Here is a 26,963-nt window from a genome sequence, read left to right as displayed (position 1 = left end):
ACCTATGTTATAATCTTGTTTCGTCATGAAAAAACATATCCGGAGTTGTGTTTTGTTTCATTGCCACATGAAACAGCACACAACACACAAACCCTACATGTTTAAGGCTGAGTAGAACTATTATTGCAATGAGTTTATAAGTAGACAATTTACTGGTCATAGTTAGACCAGAAAGTCTCACAATGTTTGAACTTTTTTTTAATAAAAAGTTGTTTGTATATTCAGTTGATATCGGATTTCCGCAGATACTTAAAGCTATAGTGTCGAAATTGGTATTGGATGTGAAAAACCTGTATCCTTAAGGCGGAGTTCGTCTCTCTGACAGAAAATACTCTGTTCCACCTTGTGATGTCATGTGGTAATACAGGAAGTGCTCCACAATTGCCAGTCTCTTCTGAACAAAAGGTAAAAGGTAGCTGTTAATGTGAAAACTACTGCTTCATGACATCACAAGGTGGCTCTGGAGATGTAGAGACAGACCAATAGTAAAGAGTCACTCATACATGTGTGAATCAAATAAAACACAACTGCAGGTATGTTTTTGATGAGGCAACGACATATTACATTGCTTAACGCTCACAGGTGTCAATTTTGCACAATAAAAGACCTTTAAAATAGTGAAACTTGTTTAACAGACTGCAGATTTGTTGATCTGGTTTATGGTTAATCCATAATGGTTATCCATAATTACTGGGCCTATCTACATGAAACAAAAACTGGCCAAAGTTCAATGTCTTCTCTGTCTGTAACCAAAAATACAATCATCTATTCACAATATCTTCTGAAAGTGGTACAATTATTCAACTCTGAAGGCGTAAGTGTTGTCATTTGTCAAGTTTGTAATATGTAATAGTAATATGCCAAGTTTATCGAGCCGATCCCAAACAAATAATTATAAGTTTCAACATTTATGGATTTTTATTTTGGACATTTATTTAATAAACAAGCCCTGCTCACAATCCGAGATTCCAGCACAACTTATAGTGTACTAGTTATTTCATGCTGTAGAAGTAAAAGTCATGGAGTTTGAGTAAAGGGATTGTGAGTGGTCTCTTCTTCCTGACTGGGGGCTTTTGTCCAAATGGCAGAGCTGTTTAGTATTGGTGTCAGGGGACGGCACCACCAATGGGAGCTACGGGAGGGCCAACCTCTTAACGAAGTCTAAACCAAAACAAAACACTTTTACAATGTCGGTTTATGAATAATTTAATAGTTAAAGAGGACTGAGGGGGTTTAAAAATGAAGTACATGTTTGAAAAGGTATGCAAGAGTGTTTGTAGTTGTTAACCAAGTTAGCACAATGCAGTAGTGATCAACATGGAGATGCTATTAGAGATAGACGGATATATACTAGGTGGCTGATATTTGCACTTTTTAGCATATCAGCTATCACTGAATGGGTTTGTGTTAAAAAAAAAAAAAAAGGCTGTGGATGGGTCTGTAATAAATTTAAATAACATTTTATTTGGGGAAAATTATAACGGATGTACAAAATCATTTGTACTTTTGGTAATTAATAGTGTTTTTGAGCTGATGCTGATATTTGGCCTTAGTCTCCTCGCTAATACCGATACCAGTCCAATACCACGTAGCATGAAGAAATACACCAAGGCAAAGTCAACATCATGGAAAACTACTCTTGCCACTTAGAAATGCTCCATACTAGCTGTGAATATAACTATAAAGAGGGGGACTTAACTTCTATGGGGTATTAACTACTAACACATACCCCATTTAGATCACCGTGTTATCTTTTATGGCTTTGAAAATGCCGATAACGTATTAACATGTTGCCGTGCCAAGTCACTCGCCTTCACAGCACTATCTCAACACAATCTGCAAGCATCCTGTCAATGAAACTACTGCACATCGCATCAGATTTGTCAAGTTTTGTGTCATGTTTTTTATATTTATGGAGAATTATCGTGTGGAAGCATGGGTGATGTCGGCATGTGGGCTGAGCATTGCACAGAATCTTACAATTGGTCGTGAGAAGGGTTCAAACAGAGCCTGGGGGAGTGCACAAAATTACTAAAACTTGCATGGGTGACATCTAAAACCTCTGCAGGCATGTGGATGATGGAACAACATTATAACATGGTAGGAAGAAAAAAAGATTTTGCATAATACCCCCTTTAACAAGCCATTCACCAACAGGAGAGAGTAGGCTTTTGTTGCATAACCATTTCACGAATTCAACCGTGCTCAAAAGTAAAGTTCAAACTGCCTTCTGGAGAGAATCACAGCTACCCCATCAATTTTAAGTTGCCATCAATAAACCAAAAAAGTATATCATCAGTTTCTTGCAGAACAACCAATGACAGTTCAAAAGACCACAGTTAGCTGCGCGCACTGCAGCTTCTCTTAATCGTATTTCAGTAGCACATGTATTCACCTGAGTAATGGAGCGTTTCAATCAGATCAAATGTTTCGCCTGTTTCGCCCTGTACCCCCAGCAGCTCCCTTGGGACCAGATATGCAGGCATGAAGACAATGTACTAGCTTTACAACTATGGAGAAACAAGAAAAATTATGATAAATGTGTCACGTTATTTAGGCTGTACAGAGAAAAAAGCAAAATAAATTATTCATAAAAAATAGGCAGCACTCAAGGGTGTAAGCCTTCTTTGAAATTTGGCAGCAGATTTATGATGTTGGACACATGTGCATTGCATTTTATAACTGCAATTCATGTTTACAGTGGTGGTAAAAGCCATATTGTCACACAAAAATGTAGTAGTTGCCAGCAGGGGCACATGGACTGAAACTAATGGCACTAAAACCAAAATTTTACTGTCTTCAAAAGTGAAAAACAGAACTAGAATATGCAGGATTGCTCAAACATGTGTGAATGACTCTAATCATATAATGTTGTTCCATTATTAAAACAAAAAAACACACATAATGGAGCATTTAATCATTTTGGTCAATACAATGCAAGCACAATTTAACATAATAAAACATGCTATAATAATCTCACTATGGCTGTTGCGGTTAAAAAAATTCCCTTGTGGTAACGTCACGTGCCTCAGCATCGAGGTGTACGCGGTGTGTGTGTGGTGTAGCACAATGACCCATAAGATATGTAAAATGGGGTTGGACTTAAGAGAGCCATATAAAAGAACAACCAAGCACGACACTTCTGTTCACCAAATGTATATTTAGAGATGAGTTACAAGGTTACTATTAAGTCAAGTTATAATGCTGTCCGGCACTATTGGATTTGCAATCAAATCTGATGTTCCTCCCGTAAGTAACGCGTAAAGCTCATACATCCACGGTACGGCCCTAGATGTGTATTGCATCATGTCTCCCTAAACAATGTACTTGGCATTTCTTTAAAAATGTTTCTATCAGAGTTAGCAGAAAATTATAACTTCTAAAATGCTAATCATGTACTAATTAGCTTCAGTTTAGCAAAGCAATCTCTTAGCACCATGGGCTCTAGGGCTCAATGATGAGTAGCATTTGTGATATGACAAAACACGATTACATAATTGCTCTTTAAGGTGCCACGCTTGTGTCCTGTTCTCAGGTGAATGGACCAGTGCACTCTCAGACACTCAGTAAAATATAGAATATATAATACAGATCTACTATTATACCAAACTAATATAATACCAGTCCTAAAATTTCCCACACTGTTGGTTATTTTTTGCTTCATTGCAATCAAATCACAATATTCCAATTATGATTTTTGGCAAAATTGTTGTGCCCTCATGGGCTTCTAACTTGACAGAACTCTTAACAGCAAAAAGCCTGGTCATTGGTTGTTTGATTTATTCTTACACAATCTGAGCATTGAACTGGCTTTCATCTTGGATTTGCGGGCAAGAAGGTACGCTAATGCAGACTAGCGTTTGTGATGTGTCCTTCACTCCCTGTGCCTCCACAAATAATTTAAGTGCTTCAGCTTAAGGATTAGGAGTATACAAAGACCAAAGAAGATTAAAACAGTTATGTTGATCCTTGCTAGTCAAAAAAGGCTTGAGGGTCACAAGATTATGCAGCAGTTGGTGGTACAGTGGTCGCACTGCAGCGCAGTGCTCCAGACAGGCAGGCCCCCAGACGGGGTGGCTCCCGGACAAGGCCTTGCTAGCATCGTGGTCTTGATTTGGTATTAAACACCTTGTAATTGTGCCCAAAATAATAGTTTTTTAGGGTGACATGAACTAAAAACTAAGACTACATATACCATAATCCTTTACACCGTGTCACCCGTCAGATCCACAGTTTGAGCAAATAGGATCACATGCTGCACGCTTTTCACACTCGCCTTAACAACAACAACAAGCGACACGTGGATGGTGCCGTTTGTGAAGAAGGAAGAATAGATAAAGAGGAAAGCTAAGAAGAGACACCGCATGCCCCAAGACCACAAGTGCTAAAGGAGAAAAGGAAACCGATGAACCACATAGTAGTAGAGGTGTTAGCGCTGCTGAGGCGTACCCTCTGGAAATACAAGCACCAGGACAACTGGTTTGGCAAAATAACACTCAGAAATGTTCCGCAAATTCATCAAAAATAAAGTTCAGTCCAGGCTAAAAGATTTCAGAACAACAGCGCTGCCTGACAACGGCACAAGGTACACTGCAGAACAGACAGCGATTCATGTACGTTTTCTGATGTTGACAAAAAAAAGTAGAATATAAACTTTACTGCACAGTTTTATTTATTGTGTACACAAGGGAAGTTTGTTTGATTAAGGCTCTACTTTGTGTTGTTTTATAAAGTGATTTACAGAACAAGAAAGTGTTACAACTATAATATCGCAATGTAATTAAACATAGTTTACTTTAGTTTGGACACTCTTATTACTACTACACAAGGCTGTTCACACTGGAGTTGTTCTTAGCATAAATTGGTATTTTGCACTTTAGAAAAGGTATCACTGAAAAATGAAGGCAAATACTTGTTCTGATGCCGCTAAAGATCATTCTAAAGCGATTCATGAAAAGTTCATTTCTGTGCTGTGAATGTGACTGTTTTTAGTATCGATACTTGCTCAAGTGAGTATCTAGTTTTGACACTAATTTTAGTATTGATTAGTGTCTGATTTTCTACAATTTTGACAACTCTAGTTATAATTATAAAATGAAAATTTTATTTGTGCTGAGATTGTGCAAATGGTCTTTAAAATAGAAGTAACATGTAAAAATGCTACATTATTTATGTTTCAAATTCACCATACAATGTAACTGTTTCAACAAACTGACAGAACAAGGACAAAACAAATCTAAAATGTGAAATAAAGTCACTACTCATTCAACAACAGAGCGGATTATTTGCGCTGCCCATCCTCACCGTCACCACTGCCCTCTACGCTGATGTGAGCGTCCAAACAAAAGGATTAAAATGAATGCACTTAAATCCAGAGGCAGCCTACCATCACACACAGAAACTGCCCTGCCTTTATTATGATGTTGTTGTGTATTTGGCAAGGTCACACAATGAGAATTTAAAACCATAAGGACAGAATGAGCTTTTCTTGTGAGGTTAGCTCCCAAGCTTAAATGTCAATACTGAAAGTGCATATGAGGTGTTATTATTGTTTTACATCAGTCAAGTGGCAGGTTGTGGGGTAAAAAAAAAAATTAAAGTACAAAAATACCGGAGGAAGCGGTGAGTTCGGAAACATAAAAATGGAAAAACCGAATCTGTGTCACCACACCATCAAAAATGCAGGCATAATTTACAAACAAGGAAGACATTTAAACATTCATTTAACAAAATAAAGGTGTTGTCACCTATTTTTATTAGTGTAATCATAACTCATAACTCATTTAGACATGTTTGGCCATTGTAAACATTATGGTTGCTAGGTACCCAGTCAGTGTCCATCCAGTAAGTAAAATGATACACAAGAAATGCAAGAGGTTTTTTTGTAAAATTGTAATTATAATGTTGTTAACAATATTTTAGGAAAATGTGTACTCTAACCTGTCTTCTTGACTTAATATGATGGTATTCTCAGTAGCTATCCTTTACGTATGGTGCAATAATTTGTAAAATGTAACAAGAGAGAGAAATTGTGTCACTGCAATGGGAAGTACATGCAACTTGTTTGAATATTCTGAGGAAACCCATTTTTTTATTCTTTGGTAAAATCAGCTGATAGAGAGTCAAGTTCCAAATAATATCTGCTTGAAGGCTCATTACTCATAAATAACTGGAACATACCTCTTTTACACTTTGAGCAATTGAGCAATACAGGATATTTATAGGAACTTTTTAGCAACCTTTTCTGCAAAAATATGACCCAATTACACGGTCCATATCTCAATACATTTTTACGGATATAACCCACCTGAATACTAAAACACAAACGTAACCTTAAAGTGTGTTTTTCTACTATTACTTGGTTTGGTAGAATAGTACCTGTGGTAAAAATGTATCATAGTTTTACATCAGTTAAGTATCAGCTTGTAAAGAAAATCTGATTAGAAAAGTACAAAAATACAGGAAGTAGCAGATATTTTTATAACTAAATATCTCGACGTACTGTGGGTGGGACAGGTCAATTCTTATTTTGATGCATGGGGCATGATTCAATTTCATTTTCGATTTTTGAAAGAAGAGCCCTCAAAAGCACAAAATTTTTTATAATTTTTTGCTATATAAAACTGAACTTTTGAATAAAAAAACACTATTAAAAGAATCTGGTACAATTAAATATATTCAATTAAATTTGGCGATTCTGAAAATGAAGGTACATTCCATTGTAATATCAAGAAGAAAAAAAGGTAAGAAACTGAGACTTGAAAATGAGATGCAACTCCAAAATACCTTTGTACAGAGTAATTGTAAATGGTAAAATGTATTACAAAATTAAAATAATAGGAGACAGGCAACTGAGAGATTTTCAATGATTTGTGTGTTTGTTTGTATTCATTCATTTCATTTTTTGTAACTTCACTGTAACATGTCTCCTTGTGCTCCCTGTACTGCTTTCACGTGGTCTATATGTGGTACATTAGTTTATTGTGCTTTTGGTTTAATGATTTTGGCTACAGCTCTAAATGTTTAATCATTGAAAAAGTAATTGTCTCATAAGGAGCATGCGGTTTATGATATGCTACTTAAAGGCTATTAGACATAAACATCACCAACAAATCTTTGTTTTCTGCATTTATTCATTTGTTTTGATTATTTATTTGACCTAAAGTCTGACAAAAAATTTTCTCTTCCCTTTTTTGACACTAAACGTGCTATAAGGCATAATTATGTCTACTGGGTTGTTTACAAAGGAATGATGTTTTTAAAAAGATTGAGATAACATGAGTTGTGTGTGAATTACAGTAAAATTATAAACCCTGGCAAAACTTAAAAACTATACAAAATTAGGCAAGCCTTTTAGTAAAATTTTGACACCATGATGTTAACCATGTTTTAATAAAACAAGTATACTAACCTGTCATATGCACTTTAAGTCTCTCAAGCTACAGAAAGCTAATAGAATGCCTCCATGTTGCATTATACATCCTAGCACTTTGTCATTTTGCTTAGAGCTTACCTTAAGGATTTCTCCGCGCTTGAAGCTCAACTCATCATCGGCGGTGGCTTTAAAATCGTATTTGGCTACGGCCTCCATGGTGGCGTGCGTGCTCTTGTGTGTGTGGACAAAGTGCTAGAAACAGGCTGCTGCTGATGACCGAGTCTCTCCTCCCGTCTGTGACCCGTGGCTCTGGGCGAGGAGCTCACATACAGGTGTCAGCCAGTCACCTGTCAGCACAACAACAATACTATGGTTAATAGGTTATGGAACCAAGGAGAATTTTTTAATCCTGGTTAGTGATTAAGGTTAGGGCTGACTGCGGTCACTAAATCAACAAAACACAACTGCAACACTATGTTTATTTAATAGGGCTGTAGTCCTTTACTCGATTAGTTGACTACTCAGTCACTGCTGTCTTGTCGGACAAAATTTGTATTAGTTGACTAATCTAATTTACATAGATTATAAGGCTTTATATGGGACAACAGCAGAAAGAAGACGTTAGTAAGTGAGTTAGCTGAAGATTTTTTCTATTTTTTAATATTTAAATGTAAAAAGGCAGATTAAACTCACAATTCATGAATGTAATCTGACTTTATACAAATACATACATACATATACACACATACATACATATACAATCCTAGCACTTTTTCTGCATAAATAGTTACATGAACTCTAGTGTAGTTTTAGTCTTGTCAGTGCTGTTTGGGTCAGATACATAGAGATACTTAATAGTGTTGAGAGCTTTTGACACGCCCCCTTTTTAGTTGACTAATCCAATCAACAAAACATGCCTTTAGACTACAGAGAATATTAGTCAACTACAGCTCGAATATTTAATAATTTAGTCTCGGTTTAGTCTGTGCTAAATTTTTAATTTTCTAATATCGTATAGCCCTCTTAAAAACCAAAGCTTAAAAAATAAAACTGATAAAGAAATAAAGAATGTTCCATTAGCATACTCAAATACATAGCACTGGTATTCAGGAGTATTACATAACTTCAGTTTTGTGTTATAAATGATGATAACCGCTGCATAACTATAGGCAGCTGCAAAGTTGATTAAATCTTAAATTAACTTTATGTCTATGTGGATTATCAAGAGAAACTTCTTTCACCAGAATAAACTGTAACAATGATTTGCATAAATATAAAAAGTAAGAAAAGGAGGAACAACAGCTAACAGCAAGAGCTAGACTCTTAGAGTGAGGTGTTAGACTGAAATGGCAGATGGAAAAAAATGACTAATGGTTTATATTTGTGGTATCGTTATTCAATAAATATTGCTGGGCAATATCTTGGCCTTAGAATAATGAATTTTCAAATGTACCCTATGTGGTCAAGATTCCTTTCAATCCATCATATAATCAAGGGGAAATATACTTTTATACATAAAAATACGCAAAAATTAGTAGTACTTTTTATGTCGGGTCAGTGCACTTTGCATCAGATACACTGCCGGAATAGAGAGAGTTTTGATAGCATTTGCCAATTCCATGCCCTATTTAGCCGACTAATCAATATACAGGACGAGCCTTTAGTCCATCAGGAATTTCTTTAGTCTGCTACAGCCCTAGTGTGAGGCTAACAACACAAGATGATAAACAATCATAAAACATTATACAGACAAGCAAAACCATCACGTGACAGTGATGCACCATGCACTTCCTGCTATTTGTTGCAAGTTGTTGCAGATTAGTCACTTGAATTAACGGGACAATGACAGTAACAGACAGAATATCAGATCTATATTTCTGTTTAAGCAACACCAACTTAAAGCAACACCAACTTAATGCAGGTGAATAGGAAAAAATATCACATTGAAACTTCTTCAGATTATTTACAAAGAAATGCATTACAGGTTATTCATCATGCATTTTTTTTGTATAAATAATAATGCATTTCATGTATAAAATTGCCAAAATTTCACATATTTAGGACATACAAAAAAAAAAAAAAAAAAAAGAAGTAGGAGTTCATTTATTGCTTTATTTTGTTGACATATCAAATGATAAAACATTGGGTAGTTTTTTTTCCATGTCCATTGTCATAAAACTACAGATTTTGGCTGTTTCTCCCCTGTGCGGTTGGTAAGTAGGTGGTAAGTAAGTGCTACTTTAAGGGGTGCTCTTTACGTCCTTATGGGGGAAGAATGCATTTTGTGAAAACTGCTTACAAAGCTACAGTGTCCCATATAAATCTATGGATATAAGCTGATTAAATTAAAACATCTTTAGGTGCAGATTTGACCATATTGTTTCTGGGTATGTTGAGAGACCAAACTGACCAAAAAACAAAAAAAAACATGTATTTTTACTGTAGCCTTAAATGTATATCCAGCTCATACTTTATTATTATTATTATTATTTTTTACTTTTACATGACTCCTTTATATGATGCTCCATACGAATACAGCTATTGTACTGAAATCCGTAGTGCGTAAAAGCTTCCCTGACAGCCCAGCCACCTGTCCTTTTGTAGGATCAGTCAGCAGCTTAACCTGGCAGAGCTGACACGGTCTGACAGATAGGCTCAGGCCATCGGGACTGAATTAAATGGATAACCCTCCATCATCTCATTAAATTGTTCGCTAATAGGACTGTAGCTTTGACAGGCTCATGTGAACACAACAGCGCCTACTGTAATGACATTAAGTCCAGTAGGATAAGAGGCAGATTTGCGTAAACAATACACATTCTCCTCAGATTATTCAGTGCTATTAAAAAGAATGTTAAATAAATCCTAAACTAGCAATATCATACAGAAGCATAGGAAATTAAAAGGGGAACTGTCGTGATGGGTGGCTAAGCAAAACTGGTCATTTCTATATTTTCTGTGTCTAAGTATGCAAGACGAGGAAGTACAAGTCAAAGCTACACAGTTGAAGATTGCATTTCTTGTTCTTGATCGTTTCTAATCGCACTAAAGTTTGGTCAAAAGATAAAAAAGAAAACTGGCTGCACCCACTAAGCTAACTGGTGTTTAGCCTACATGCTAACAGTCCGACAACAATAACTGCGCTGCGGTGTAATTACAAAACTGAAGGATTTCAATTCATCGTAACACAAAAAATACTTCAACTGTACAAATTAGGTAGTTTATAGTAGCTAAGTTGCTGTATGATTATTACGTAATACATAAAGCAAGAGACTAAAAAAAAAAACAGAAGGTAAACATTTTTTTTCGACCGCAAGCTGTTGTTGCTGCTAGCATAGTTCAGTTAGCCACCGTTACTGGACTGGACTAGCCTGCGTCGCGAACTTTTACACCGCGGAAAACCTGTAGAAAAAACTTACCGATGGGTATAATCCGTACAGATCCCGTAAATAGAATGAACTAGCCCTTAAAATGTAACGATCCACGCCCCGTTTCCTCTTCCGAAAGCGGAGCAAAGACGATGTCAGGGCAGGGAGCCGTCGCTCGCTGTCTGTCCTAGAAGCCTAAATTCTAGCTACTAGCAGAAGGTCTGCCCGTGCCGCTTATTTCCGCTTCCTTTCCCCCGTCCTGCTGCACGCTGCTGCGGGGAGGGTCTGATCCTAGCCCCGGCCTCTTGACTGAGGTTGTACAGCTCCTCCCAGAAGACTGAAGGCTGAAGGTTTGTGCTATGCGTGTCTGCCGAGCCCACAACATCTCAGCCAAGAAGCCAACAACTGGATTTAATTATGGCTCATATTGAATATAGCGGGAATAATGGCAATAGCGGTTATTTGGAGATGTTTTGGTTACTGGTGTGCATTAGCTTGGTTGCGCACAGAGCAGCAGTGAAAAATATTATTATTATTATTATTATTATTGTGATTATTATTATTTCTTTTTTCCCACAAGTGTTAGGTCAACTTTTTATTTTATTTTATTTTACATTTATATGACTTAACATAGGCATATCTATGGTTCCACTTCGTAGCCTAAATATTATTACCATATTATTATAATTATTTGCTTAACTTATAACTTAACTTGGGCATTTTTATTTTATTTTATTGTACTTTATTTTATTTTTATTTCTTGGTTACTTGTGAGCACTGGTTTGGTTGCACATAGAGCAATGGTTAAAAAATAAGTAAAATTTAATATTTTTATTTTTATCTAACTCACAAGTGTCATGCAAACAGTTTTTACATTATATCACTTAGCCTACCTTATCTGTGACTCAACTTCATACGCTAAATGTGATGACCATTTTATTTGCCAATTGTTTACCTGCTATATATGCTGAAGTTAAGTAATCTTTCAGTTATGTTTACTTACTTGAATAACTGTACTTTAAATCTAGTTTTCAGACACCAACAAGTCCACAACTGGATTTAATTATGACTAATCACGTTGAATGTAGCGGTAATAATGATAATAATGAGCTGTTATTTGGCACTGGGAGATGTTTTGATTACACACAGTTAGTTGCACCAGGGCTTAAGTAACTTCTAGGCATAGGCTATATGCATGAATCTATTATAAAGGCAAATCATATGTGGATCCACTTTGTACAATATAATTATTATATTAGAGTGCTATTAACTGAAATGATTTATTCAGACACAAAGGCTGTTTAGAATAATAAGGTAACAACTTAACTACAGGTAGGCTACAGGATACAGTGGTGGGTATCCACAGTTACATTTATTCAAGATATTCTTTAGTAGCTTTTTTTTTTTTTTTTTTTACATGTAGGCCTACTTCTCAGACACTCTGCATTTACTTTTACTTGAATTAGTACTTTACTCTTCTCATTTTAGGCAACTCTACAGGTAAACACTTGTTTCTTGCACTAGCTACCTAGGAAGTTGTTGTTTTTTCCTCATTTTGTGGTCTGTTCTTTGAAAACACTAGATTTCATACATTATTTCATGTTTTGTCCTTAAAAAATAAAAATAAATGTTATGTCCAGACAGTTTACTTGAAGTAGTTTCCATTATCTTTGAAATTTTTATTTGAAATAATTGTAGCCCACTCTTGAGTACATTTTTTGGCTCTGCCCCTCTGCTCAATAGACAGGCCAAGGGACACATCAGAGCATCAGAACTCGGAACAAAAGCAGTTTGTTCCTTGGCCATATACCTTTGGACCAAAGCACATTACTAGTTTTTGTTCAGTGATTAAAAAGCTATTTCTGATTCAGAAGAGCTTCAGGTCGAGCAACTGTCAAGAAAAAAAAGGTACAATAACCAAAATAAAAACAGATATTCTATCATGCAAAGGCATTCAGTCTTCATAGTCACCCTCTTGATACAACAATGACCCATATCAGTAACTGGAAAAAAAATAGGTTCACATTGAACTCATCATAAGTGTGACCGGGTTACCTCTTCACAGATCTTGGTTTGGTGGTGGCACCTGCTTGTCACTACAGATGTAGATAAGTTTAATGCCAATGCTTATCTAAAACTTTTCTTACAATGTGTAGGCTATTTGTGAAAAATAAAACTTAGATTTGCCTCACTGTTGTTACACCCAGGCTAAGTCTACTAAGCCACCCTTTTGGCCTGTATCAATGTATATTGGCTGGGTTATGTATACCTCATCAAACCACTAGCTTTCTATATATATATTGCTCAATAATCAACTTTTGTGAGTCTTTCTCAGTAGCATTTCAATGTAAGAGGCCTAGGACTGGAGTAGAGCCTGGAAACTCGGTCTTCTCTGTATCCTGTGGTTTGGGGTCAGTTCATATCCGCGGGGCCCGTATCTTAGACCACGCTATTTGGCTTCTTTGTTTACATCTGTTTTTCATTTTCTGATGTAATGAACACAAACGACAGTTAAACTTTGCAAGCAGTGCCATCTAGCGTCGAATTGCAGAATCGGACCACAAGTTCGTCCGGCTCATGTGAGGACAGGTTTGTGCGTAAAAGGGCCACTTGACAGGCCTTAATTCCACCCGGGAGGAGATGAGTAAAGATCTGACCTTTTTCTCTCGAATGTCTAACGCATTTTTTTGTCCAAAGTGATTTCAAATGCGCGGTATGCCTTCAGGCGCATACAAATAAGTGACGCAACCGTGCAACTGCGGCGCAACAGGCTCATTGGGAGTGTTTGATGTCTGTTTTGAATAAGATTTAATTAAACATTTTGCTTGGTTCAGCAGCCTAATTGTAGGTTATTTTTCTGTAGACCTATAATAAATATGTTAAACAGCAATTACCAAGATGCACAAACGTAGTTTTATTTATCTAGTACCTAATAAAACATAATAGGACCTTCATTATTATTTCATCAGAATCAGAATCAGAAGACTTTTATTGCCATAGTCTGTGAACACAGTTCACAAACTAGGAACTTGATACGGTGAAAAAGTGCAACATAAACACACTGAATAAATACAAATACAAATAAGAGCATGCACAAAGTTAAAAAGATATGCTTAAAAAAATCAAATGAAATACTTAAAGGGAGAAAATATGTACAACAGCAGCATCAGAACAACAGTGCAAAGTGGCTTATTAAAGTAACCGGTGTTATAAAGTGTCCAGTTTAGTGCAGATATTATAAAGTGTTCATGAGACAAACTGCAGAGGGGAAGAAACTGTTCTTATGGCGAGAGGTTCTGGTCCCAATGGACCGTAGCCTCCTGCCAGAGGGAAGTGGCTCAAATAGTCCATGTCCAGGGTGAGAAGTGTCAGCTGCTGTACGGCCTGCTCGCCCCCGAGTCCTGGAGACATACAGGTCCTGTAGAGATTCATTAAGGCTATACTGCGTAACTTTTCTGTTTGTTTTTTTCTAATTGTTTTGCCTTGAACGTTCCTCATGGCATTACACTTTTGCATCTCTGTGAATACAAGCAGGTCAGGCCAAGTTACAGGTCAGATCTGTGGAGATGCGAGCCTGCTCACAGTTAGAACGCAAGTTTCTCAAAGTATTTCTGAGCAATAAAAACATTTGTAATAAAATCAATGCGAGAAGCACATTAATGCCAGACTATCAAAGATTTAAGTAATAACATCTCCATGGGGACAAATATGTGCAGAAAAGTTGCCCAGTGCAAGTTTAAGTCAAATTATACTTAAATCATTTATTGCATTTATTTTATTTATTAATTTATTACCTTTTAATATTGCCTACAAACTATATCTTATAAAGTAGGCCTGTTAGTTAGTGCCCAAGTTTACATTTTATTCCAGAAAATTGTTTGAGTTTTCAAATATGTCTCGAGACTTGATTAAAACGCGCCAAAGAAAGCCAAACCAAGACTTGGACTGAACCAAGTCTACTGGCCAACTGCACTGTTTATTGTTATTAATTAGATCATTATTGATTTATAGCCGCAAATAAATGAACAGACAGTCTGGAAACAAGTTATATATTTCAAGGAGCTTGTTTTTGTTTGTTTTACCAGGCAATTCTATATGTGCAGGGTGATCAGTTCCGCCCGTAGCGCAGCCCAATATACAGCCTATGTCAGAAAGCCTATAACGCACAGCTCTTACGTCAGCTCGTTTTTTTTGTTCCTTTCTGTGAGCACGTTTTATCAGCCTGCGAGGTGTTGGGGTCCACACACACTCTCTCTGTGCGCTGGGTGCTACTGTGGGGCAGCAGCAGACAGCCGTGCACCATGCGCTCCGAGCCGTATCCATCCACGGATCCACGCGCGCACCTGGACACTGTTTTTACGCGTCATTCACAAGAGTAATCCGCTGTTTCGGTTACGTTTTTGGGGATGGACTTGATTTCCACGTCGAATGCCTCTTTTGCGCCAGTCGCTCCCTCTGCGAATCCCGAAGATGGTAAGTGGATATTTATTTAAATGTTGGAAAAAAGTAAGTTAGTTAAAGTTAGTAAATGCTTCAATACTAGTAGTTATTTTGATAAGAGTAGCCTACATTTTTGATTAATTGTAAATCTATCTTGTCAAAATGTCTTGTTTTACTTAAAATAAGAAAACGACCAACGTTTTTTTTGTTGAAATGAGGAGACAAATACTACTACAAACCTCAACTTATTAGGTTATTTTAAGTTTTTATTTATTGCAGTATACGTGGCATCTGTTCCACGTGGAGTCTATTTTCAATCTGGAAGCACTTTTGAAGTACAGTGTACAAAAAGTTTTTACAATTTATCTTTGTATTTTCCATAAACGTGCAGACACATGATTGGAGCTTATATGTTAAGTTTGGCGCACGAGGTCAGGCTGCATCGTGACCAGGGATATCTCTGGTTTCTGTGACTATGGAGTCGCTTCTGCCCATTTAGAACTCTAACAGAACCAAAGTACTGTTTCCAAAGCTGAGCAATTAAAGCTACATCATGCAACTTTTCTGATTTAGGGTCTACCACGTGCTTGCCTCCATGGAGCTGTTATTTCTTTGCTTGGAATGTTTCACTTTGGCTTTAAACTTATGTATCTTGCATTGATTCATTCCTATGTGGTTTTAATGCTAGATAATACCAAAAAACTGGCATGGTTACTGTGAGTGGAGTCGCCTCTCCACAGATGTGACATGTAACTTGACTTGCTGTTGTCACCTGCTTATCGTAATTGTGATGGATAAATTTAATGCCATACTGAGGAGAATTCCAGGTGAAGCAATAATATCTCCATGGAGACAAGCAGGTGGTGGACTCTTTATCAGGAAAGTTACATTCAGTGCATTTTTAATAATGCACAATGCGTATTTTATTCAACTTATTTGCTGTCAGTGATACTTCTACAATGTCCGTTTCCTCCCGTATATATCCACGGGTTTCAGAATGATGAATTTAAAACACTGTATTATGATTTACAATGGGAAAAATTCCTCACAATGGAAGCTGAAACCTACAAATATGCTATAACATCAAACTACATATCAGCTATATATATATTTTGCAAAAAGAGGAGGAAGTGATAAGGATGCTGACATTAGCTGGTTGTCCTCAGATGCAGTCTCTAACCTTGGTCATATTCATACTCAACATTCTTCATCATTGTTCTAGTATTTTGCCTCTTCTGCATAATTTTTTTTACTGCAAAAATATCCTCACACACAATTTCACCACAGCAGTCAGTCAATGAAGAAGTATTCATAATGTTGAATCTAGTAATTACTTGTCAATGGAGTCTTGGGGTGCATTCAGACTTGCACAATCACCGCATCAATCCTGACTGAGACTAAACTGGTAATTAAACCCGGAACAAAACCAAGACTAAACCAGGACTAAAGAACGGGACCAAACCAAATGTATAGTATTCATTTCATTTTCATTTTATTTTTTTAACGCCCAAAATCACAACAACAGTTGTCTCGAAGGGCTTCATGTTTTGGTTGATGGGGGAAACCGGAGTACCCAGAGAAAACCCATCCAGACACGGGGAGAAACATGCAAAACTCCACACAGAAAGGCCTGGGCGACCCGGGGATCGAACCAAACCTTCTTGCTGTGAGGCATGAGTGTTGCCACTCAGCCACCGTGCTGCCTACACACAAAAACAAACAGGAAAATCAAACAACAGGAAAAATTAGAAAAAACAAGAAAAATCGGCCAGGCGAGGAGGAGGGAGGGGGGCGGAGGAAGGCCAGGCGAGGAGGATGAGAGCCAGGCGAGGAGCAGAGGGAGGCGGGTGGAGGAGGGCCAGGCGGGGAGGAGGAGAGGGTCCAGCATCATCGGGGCATCTGAAAAAGTTACACTCCACAGGGGGAGTGGGACAGGGGACAACATGTGAATAGCATTGCTGATGAGAAAATAGGACAAAGTAGAGGATAGTGCTCAGGTTGCCATACTTCCCCCAGCTAGTTACTCCTACTGCAGCCTGTCTTATCCCGGGTTTTAATGTCCCTAACTCCCTCACTAAGTAACCTGGTCATAAGCTATACCGAAGAGGAAGGTTTTAAGCCTGGTCTTAAATACAGAGACTGTGGGGGCCTGTTTAACATCAGCAGGGAGTTGATTCCATAGCACAGGAGCTTGGTAACTGAATGCTCTCCCTCCCACTGTACTTTTGGACACTCTAGGAACCACTAATAGTCCTGCAATCTGAGAGCAGAGTGCTCTGTTTGGCTGGTACGGGACAATAGCATCTTGCAGATAGGATGGGGCCATACCGTTTAGGGCTTTGTATGTCAGGAGGAGGACTTTGAATTTGATTCTAAGCTCGACAGGAAGCCAGTGCAGATATTTTAGTACAGGACTGATGTGGTCTCTTCTTTTAGTTCCTGTTAGGACTCTGGCCGCTGCATTTTGGACCAACTGGAGGCTCCTTATAGTACTTTTGGGGCAGGCGGCGAGCAGAGAATTACAGTAATCAAGTCTGGAAGTAACAAATGCATGGATGAGTTTTTCAGCATTGTTTTTAGGTAAAATATTTCAAATTTTAGTTATATTTCGCAGGTGAAAGTATGCGGTTTTACAAGCTAGGTTTATATGGGCTGTGAATGAGAGATTTTGATCAAATAGGACTCCAAGATTTTTTACAGTAGGGCTAGAAGCTATATTCACATTGTCAAGTGAGATTATCTGGTCTGACAGAGAATCTCTTTGACCTTTGTAGTACAATTTAAAGGAATATGAATGTAGGATTTTTTATTTTACATTTCATAAACATGACCTAACTGTGTCCTCAAGATACGAGGTGACATGTTGAAATCAAATATAGCTTTTACTCATAATTGTAATGTTGATTTATGCTTAATTACAAAAACAATGGGCATGATGGACAAGTTGCTCAGAATGAGACTCATTTGTGTTGCCAGGGTCGGTGCTGAAATCCAGTTGGTTTAAACCTAAAATGCCTCTCTCTGATCTTTTTATTCACTTGGTTATTTTTACATTTTAATTATGATTTTTTTTCCCCCCGACTGCAGATTAGGAGTGGTGTAAGTGCCGCCTCAATGCTTCACTGCTATGTCTTCATCTATGGAGCTGTTCATATGAAAATCACATGCGCACATTTCTCATCTGATTGGAACCACAAAATCTTTACGTGGATTGGAGTAGATTGAAAAACAAAGCCCTTAAGAGTAAAACTAAGTAAATACATGAAAATCTTTTCTAAAAGATGCAGGTTCAGTTCCAAGGCAGATCCTAAACATTAACTTCTTTTCTAATTCATAGATGGGTTAGAAAAGTAAATGCAATGGTTTATGTAATTTCAAGTTGAAGGGCCACTATCAAAATGTATATACTGTATTCTGCTTGGAATGTTGCACAGTGTGGCATTTAGGAAAATACCTGCAATTAAATACAAGCAAGTTTAACGCCCTGTCTCTGTTATAATGTTTTGGTCCTCATCAAAACATACCTGAAGTCATGTTTTGTTTTATTTACATGTTTAACACACAAACCCTGCATATTTAGACTGAGTTCTTCTTTCAAGTAGAAAACCCTCTGTTCCATCTTGTGATGTCATGCAGTAATACAGGAAGTGCTCCACTGTGTTTTTAAACTCTATACACCTTCACTAGAATCATTTGGATAATTTCAGCCATGGAATTGACCGTCTCTACTGAACAACAGATAAAAAGTAGCTGTTAACATGAAAACTACCTATTCATGCCATCACGAGGTACAAAAGAGCATTTTGAGCTTTGGAGATGTACACAGACTAATATTAAAAGGCTTCTCAAACATGTGTGAATGAAACAAAACACAACTATATGTTTTAGAGGAGGGAACAGCATTATAACATGGTTTAAAGCTGACAGGAATCAATTTTGTGTAAGATAGGACCTTTAATGACTTCCTAATTAATGACAACTAGTTTTAAGTTAAACAAAATTTACATTTAAAGGCGTTGTGCCTGATTTTTACTGTCTTAAAAACATGAAAAACAGAACTGATTACTTTTAAACGGTTTGGCGTGGTCCAAAGGTATTCCTCAATTACCTTATGCATTTCAAGCATCCTAATCATTCACTGTGATGAGCTTATAAGAGCTTTTCACAACTTCTAGAAACCACAGCGCAGTAAAGGTAACAATAACTAACATGTTAGCAATGCACTTCCTGATTATTGCACAATAAAGCTATGTATAATTAGATGCAGACAACACAAAAAGAACATATTTTGCGCTCAAGACTTGCTTATACAGTGTATCAATACAAGGACATGACAAATTTTGCACAAATGCAGGAGGAAAACATGGACAATGTGCAGTTACGTAACATGTGAGGCAGTGCATTATTTACAGGACAACAATACTCAATACATCACAAAGCAAGGCAAGTTTATTTATAACACAATTTGTACAAAAAGTAATTCAAAGTGCTTTACAGAATAAGAAAGACATTCAAATACAACAGATCAAAACATAAATAATCACCATAAAATTAACACGAAAAGAGACAAGTACAGAATAAAAATCTTTCAGTCACATGCACAGCTAAACAGAACAGTTTTGAGCCTGGATTTAAACATTGTCAAAATAGATGCCTGTCTCACATCTTCAGGAAGATTGTTCCATGCTGATTCTCCATGTTTAGTCCTGGTTTAGTCCTGACTCTGAGCACCAGCAGGAGGCCTGTCCCTGAAGACCTCATAGTGTGAGATGGTTCATGTGGCACTAACATGTGAGAGATGGTCTTTGGTGCTGGTCCATGGAGAGACTTGTCACAAGCAGAGCTGCTTTAAGGTTTATTCTGTGAGCCACAGGAGCCAGTGCAGAGAAATGAGCACAGGACTCAATAACAAAAATGCAACATTAATTCTGACTAGTTTTAAAATGGCTCTGACTTTTCCATTATAAAATCAAGTCTGATAATTGTAAAATATATGTTTTTCATGTTCTCAGTCTCCTTCACTTGACTGACTCAGCAGTGGTAAACCATTGAACGCAGTCACTATTAGCGTTTGTATTTTGACCTTTCTTATAAAGGATTTTATTCTACACTTTTCTCCTTTAATGTTAATTTTATGATGATTATTTGTGATTATTTATATTTTTTTATTTGTTGTATTGTGATTTAAATGCCTTTCTTATTCTGTAAAACACTTTGAATTACTTTGTGTATGACATGTGCTATATAACTAAACTTGCCATGCCTTTTTTCACATTTTTGGCACTTTATCTTCAGGTGCAGGGCTCTCCCTACTGGATACCATACTCTGTACTTATGCAGTGTATACAAATAACCACAACTTGGAGTCAAAGTGTCTCTTACTTGCTCTTCTACATAAAGGTTTTTAACCTAAAAAACTTTCAAATCTTTCACTATAATCAATATTAAGGCTTCATAACACCTTTTTAAGTCTTCCACTGTTTTACCAGAGGGAGACTGACATATAAACTGATATACTGTTACTTTAAGTTTAACTCACCCACTTACTTGCTTTGTTCACGCTGATGTTGAACCATGACTGAGAAACAACTCTGACAGTTGCTTCTTTATGGTACTCATCCAACATACTGCCTTTTAAAATATTTGTGTCCTCTGCAGAAATGTGTCCTTATGTGTCCAACTCAAGCTGATTTGAAGGCAATACAGTTTGTGGAAATGTGGATTTGGTGCACTTTTGTGTGACTTTGGTGCTTTGGTACTACATACACTGCACACATTACATTAGTCTATATTACACTAGATTAGACTACATTACACTACATACACTATATACACTGCACACATTACATTAGTCTGCATTACACTACATTACGTTACATACACTGCATTACACTACATACACTACATTACAATACATTACACTACATTACACTACATATACTGCATACACTATATACACTACCTTACAGTACATACACTGTCTGAAGTAAAAGTAATTTTCCTAAACTAGAAGAAATTTGTCACGGGTTTCAGTTTCTCTTATGAGTGACATTTAGAGGACCTTTTCCCATTCAAATGATATATTTTGTTTTAAATCACTCCGACAACCCTCCCACATTTTCATCATTCTAAAACCCCACGGACAGCCCCTTTAACGTGACTAATGAAGTGTCTAGAGACCACCAGAGGGCAGTGGAGAGCAGCTGTTATAAAAATACTGTTAATAGAATAGAAACCGATCACATCCAAGCAGTTCAGAGGACAACATTTTATAATAAAGATGTCAGAACGTTCCAGTGTATTTTGCATAATTTTGTCCCTGTAAGCTAAAATTAGCATATGCACAGCTGAAGCAGGAGGAATACATACCTTTTCGAACATAATAATAATAATAATGGTGATTTAAAATGAACTGTGATTTAAAAGACATGCTCATTTGGGGTAATATGTTTAAGTGTTGCTTCTTTTTATTTTTCAACACTATAAAGCTAAATATTTGATGATGGTAATAATAAGATAAATCTTTGGAAGACTTCGGCATTGGGTGAAAAACACTTTTATAGTTTATATCATGTTTTTTGTTATGCTGAGGAGGCAGGTGGGTGGGAAAAATTACTTGCATGGGCCAGCTGTTCATTGGTTTATAACACATTCAAATAGCCAATGGATAATCATCTTTATGTAATGTTAGATTTTAAAGTTTTAACTATTCCTCCCATATGTGTTTAAAAAATACACTGCATCTTAGAAACTTTGCAGGGTTTAGTTTCCAAAGGCAGGTAGAGATGTCATGTAGAGAGGGAAATTGAGAGTTTGTCATAGAAAGCACGTCATTTCTTGCATGTGGTCCAGAATACACACTTCTCCAATACTTTACATAGATGGGAGTCTGGTCACTGATAAATCTCTTTGAGCTCAAATGGGTGTGATTGACAAAACAAATGTAGGTAAAAAAGAAACAAAAATATATCACAGGGGATAGGAAAATGTTGAGGATTTGTGCAGAATCAGTGAGAAAAGCATTAATCTGAAAATGATAAATGACCAATGAGCTCTTTCATTTCACAAATAAATAAACAAATCTGATTGGACATTGGTCGTGTTTGGTTCTGGCTCGAGGTGTGACAGAGGGCACGGCGACCAGAGTGATATCAGTTTGTACAAAAAAATTTGAGAGAAATCATTTTGGACTTGCAGAACAACAAAATTTCTTCCCTGATTCTAGACACTGGTGGTGGAGAAGAGTAAGATATGGAGATGCTGAGGAGGCTTGATTGTCCTGCTGCTGCTTTGAGAGACAAAGCTCAATGACTGGTTGATTGAGAATGACATTAATCTTTTACTCAGTATTTTTCTTAGTAAACACAACTGCCTTAAATCTGATGGATAAATAGGGAAAGAGTGTATTTGTGTGTAAAACCGAGACAGAACCGTCCAATCTGTTTTTTTTATTTCAGTGTCATATGGGGGCTCATTGGACTTCTCTCACCTCTCACAGTGTTTAGTGCTTCTTTCATTGATTCTGCAGGAGCTGACAGTGTCATCTGTGTTATTTATTTTTACTTGTACATTGCAGTGTTAGAAATTGTGTAGTGATTTAATGCTCTGCACCTTGCCCTTGACCAGAATGATAGTGCAGTGTTAATCACAGCGATGATCTTGGCACTATGAGAGATTTAGATTTTATATTTCATAAACTTGAGCTGTGTATGTCCACATATATCTTATAACAATTTTAATGCTGATTTATTCTTAACTATATAAACTTTGGACAGGATGTTGTTTGCTATAATATGGTGCTTTGTTCTCAAGATGATTCTCCAAACAGAAAACAGAATGAGCCTTACTTGAGTCTCTCGTTTGTGTTGCCAGTTTCAATGTTGAAATCCAGTCGGTTTAAGCCTAAAAGGACTCTCTCTGATCTGAATCATCACGACCTAAACCTCAGCACCTGCAGCTAATCATGAATCAGGTCTAATACAGGCACCACAGCTCAATGAGTGAATTCAGGAATTTCTGAGTTTGACATGAGACATGGCCTGTCCATATACTGAGAATGAGAAAAACTTGTCTGGCTCTGTATGACTGCAGGCTGCATACAGTGCCTTTAAACTCTCATAATATTGCAAAAAATGACAAATATTACACTTCTTGCTGCAAAAGTTGTACCCAACCATCAGCAGGAGTCTACTTGCTGGAGGCTCTTTGAAACAGCTCTCATCTTCTCATCTCATGGACAGAAGAGCTGGCTAATACATGCACTCATATGGGCCAACAGTTCATGATTTTTATTACATTCAAATGGACCATGAAATTAAAGATAATAATACACATCATTGTATTGTGTTACATGAAACCTTTTACTAACAACCTTTGTAACTCACAAACATTATGGAAAACTGGATGTTAATGAGTAATTTACTGATTCATTTAACTCACAGCTTAGGAATTAATTAAAATGCAGTTAGGAAAGAAAATGTTGAAGGATGAAAAGGGGACTGATTTTGATTAGGCTGATTAAAAGAGATTTACAATATGTTCAGAATATTTATCACATCAGATCAGTGTAGAGGAGAGCCCACTCACAGCAGAAATGCATATATATTCTAAAATGTCTGGAATTGAATAAATGTAAGATAGATACGCTGCCATCTTGTGCAGCGTTCCAGTCAAAGCAATAACATCTCCTTGGAGACAAGCAGATGGTGGATCCACACTAAAAAAATTAATGTATAGCCACCACTAGCAAGAAAAATAGGTAAAGGCGTTGTAGCTACCAGATTCTTACTGTCTGGTAAAACGCAACATTATTTTATTTTATTTTAAACAGTTTGCAGCGGTCCAAAGTTATTCCTCACTTACCATATGCATTCTGAGCATCCTAATTATTCACTGCAATGAATTTAAAAGCTCTTTTCACAATTTTCAGAGGTGAGAGGTGAGTAAGTGAGTAAGTTAGCAACAACTAGCATGCTAATCACACACTTATTGACCTGACACCTGATTATCGGACAATCAAACACTTTTAGATGCAATTAGATGCAGCAGAACACAGCTGACTTATTTTGACCTCAAGAGCTACTTATGCAATTACTGTTGTCATGACAATTTGAAACTTGATTTCGATACTAAAGAAAAAGACTTGATACCAATTCTGATACCACAATGATAATAAAACACTCTCTTAGGTAATAGAATGTGATTTTCAACATCAAAGTTATTTTAGATTACCATACGGTGTTATATCTGTGTAATCCCTCAGTCGTCCAGGTATGTTCCATAGTGGTCCATGGGCGTACACTAATCTATGTGTCTCATACTTGTTCTGATACAGCTCAACATCATTCTAAAGTTATTCAGTAAAAGTTCATTTCTGTCCTGTGACTGGTTGAGTATTGATACTGCTGAGTATCTAGTTTCAATACTAGTTTTAGTATTGATTAGTGTCTGATTTCAACCCTATATGTAATATGTCTGTATGGGACAACACAAACATTGGTGAAATACATGGAAAGGCTATGTAAACCTAAAAAAAAAATGTTTCACTCACTATAGTTTCATTTTCCCTCCGCAGACTTCGAGCACTATACCACGGTGCTCATGCCCAGTATCTTTGGCATCATCTGCCTGCTGGGCCTTCTCGGGAACACCATCGTCATCTACACCATCGTCAAGAAGACCAAGCTGTGCTCCCAACACACGGGCCCGGACATCTTCATCTTCAGCCTGTCCATGGCCGACCTCCTCTTCCTTCTCGGCATGCCCTTCCTCATCCACCAGCTGGTCGGCCGTGGCTCCTGGTGCTTCGGCTCCACCATGTGCACCGTCATAACTGCGCTCGACTCCAACAGCCAGATTGTCAGCACCTACATCCTCACTGTCATGACGTTGGACCGCTACCTAGCAACCGTTCACCCAATCCGCTTCAAGCACATCCGTACGCCGTTCATGGCCGGAGCAGCTGTGGCGCTAGTTTGGGTGTTTTCTCTCGTGTCCATAACTCCAGTTTGGATGTACACCGGACTCATGCCGCTAAAGGATGGCACGGTTGGATGCGCGCTACTTCTGCCCAACCCAGCTACCGATACGTACTGGTTCACGCTATACCAGTTCATCCTAGCTTTCGCACTACCGCTAGTCGTCATCTGCGGCGTTTTCTTCAAGATTCTTCAAAACATGTCGGTAACGGTCGCACCTCTCCCCCAGCGTAATTTGAGAATCCGGACTCGTAAAGTGACGCGCATGGCCGTGGCTATATGCGTGGCGTTTTTTATCTGCTGGGCGCCACACTACATCCTGCAACTGGTTCATCTCGGAGTGCAGCGGCCGACGTTTGCCTTCATGTACGCGTATAACATCGCGATTAGCTTGGGGTACGCTAACAGCTGCATCAACCCGTTCATCTACATCGCGCTGAGTGACACGTTCAAGAGGCACTTCCTGGTGGCAGTGCGGTCGACCTATCGCGGGTTCCGGGTGGCACCAATGGCGGGGGATGGGAGCATGAGTTTGAGGCTAGCTCCGGATAGTTCGCAGCAGTCCTCCGGAGAGCTGCTACAGAATATGTTGCCAGTTACCGTCACCATTCACAAGTGACTGCTAACTCAACAACCAACCCTGCAGGACTTTAAAATATGTATATTGTGCTGTATAAAGTTGCTTAATTCGTGGAAGTCTGTTTTCAACTGGAACAAACTGGAATTTATTTTCAGAAATGTGTACTGTCTGAATAGTTGTGTGTAAAATATGTGATATTTTTCCTTAAAGAACACATATTATGCAAAACTGACATAAAAAAACTTTTAGCAATGTTATATTGTTGTCCCCTCATCAAAAAATACCTGGAATTTAATTTAGTTTTGTTCACACTTGTTTCATTAGTTCACTAATCCAAAGTCTCTGAGAACAAAAAAAAAAGCTCCTTTCTTATTTTGCCTGTTTAGTTACATCACAAATAAAACTCCGGACTTCTCCTATAGAGTGTTTAAGCACATAAACCATCACAGTTCTCATTCTAAAGTCAAACTGTGTTCACAACGAACACATGGTTTTCTTAGCATAGTATTCATGAAGAAAAAGACAGCAAAGCGTTTACTTTCTAAATGTTAATTCCTCTTGCTGACAGCAGAAGATGCTCCAGCACTAAAATGTCTCATTGGAAAAGAAAGTGAAGTTTATAAACTATGTTCCAATATGTAGACATTATCTTAAGTCAGAAAATGTGAAATACTTATCCCAGGGTGACCAAAAGTATGTTTAAAAGAGAACTAAAGCCACAAGAAGCATACTATGTGTTCTTTAAAGGTGCACTGCGTAACTTTTTGGATATAGGATATGACACCTATCGTTATGGAGATGTTTGCCTGGAATGTCCTACAGTATGGTATTGTACATTTGTGCCTCTCCCCAGATCTGACCTATAACATAGGCCTGGTGGCACCATCTGCTTGTCTCCATGGAGATAGAGAAGTTTAATACCATATTGTGGAAAATTGTTAGCAAAGCGATAGCATTGCCATGGAGACAAGCAGGTGGTCAACCCTGCACCAGTAAAGTTATGCGTTGCACCTTGATTACCTTTGTAAATCCTAATGGTACTAACAAAACAAATGACAAAATGCTCTCATTATGATGCACACTAACAGGAAATGAAATTAAGTTTATAAGGTCAACATTTTATAGATTTTACGTTAAAGAGAGTATTAACTGCTAACACATGAAATATTTAGATCACCATGTTACCTTTGATTGTTTTGAAAATGTTTTATTCACCTAAAACA

At 37.5% G+C, this 26,963-nt stretch overlaps 2 protein-coding genes across 2 annotated transcripts in view; one reads left to right on the top strand and one right to left on the bottom strand.

Moving 5' to 3' along the window:
• Positions 1–10,950, bottom strand: part of grb2b (growth factor receptor-bound protein 2b) — a 51,230-nt gene extending 40,280 nt beyond the window's left edge. Inside the window, exons 1-2 of the mRNA XM_033971820.2 lie at positions 10,795–10,950; positions 7,514–7,722 (exon numbers count right to left, since the gene is read on the bottom strand). Of these exons, the coding sequence (XP_033827711.1) occupies positions 7,514–7,591 (78 nt within the window). The 5' untranslated portion in view covers positions 7,592–7,722; positions 10,795–10,950. The remainder of the gene's footprint in view (positions 1–7,513; positions 7,723–10,794) is intronic.
• A 12,534-nt stretch (positions 10,951–23,484) lies between these two features.
• Positions 23,485–25,779, top strand: LOC117375316 (melanin-concentrating hormone receptor 1-like). The gene is given in 2 exon segments (XM_055223785.1): positions 23,485–23,515; positions 24,719–25,779. Coding segments are annotated over 2 exon segments (1,092 nt in total).
• Positions 25,780–26,963: the final 1,184 nt, after the last annotated feature.

Source organism: Periophthalmus magnuspinnatus, chromosome 8 (assembly GCF_009829125.3).
Source record: "Periophthalmus magnuspinnatus isolate fPerMag1 chromosome 8, fPerMag1.2.pri, whole genome shotgun sequence".
Taxonomy (NCBI): domain Eukaryota; kingdom Metazoa; phylum Chordata; class Actinopteri; order Gobiiformes; family Gobiidae; genus Periophthalmus; species Periophthalmus magnuspinnatus.
This window is presented reverse-complemented; position numbering and strand designations above follow the sequence as displayed.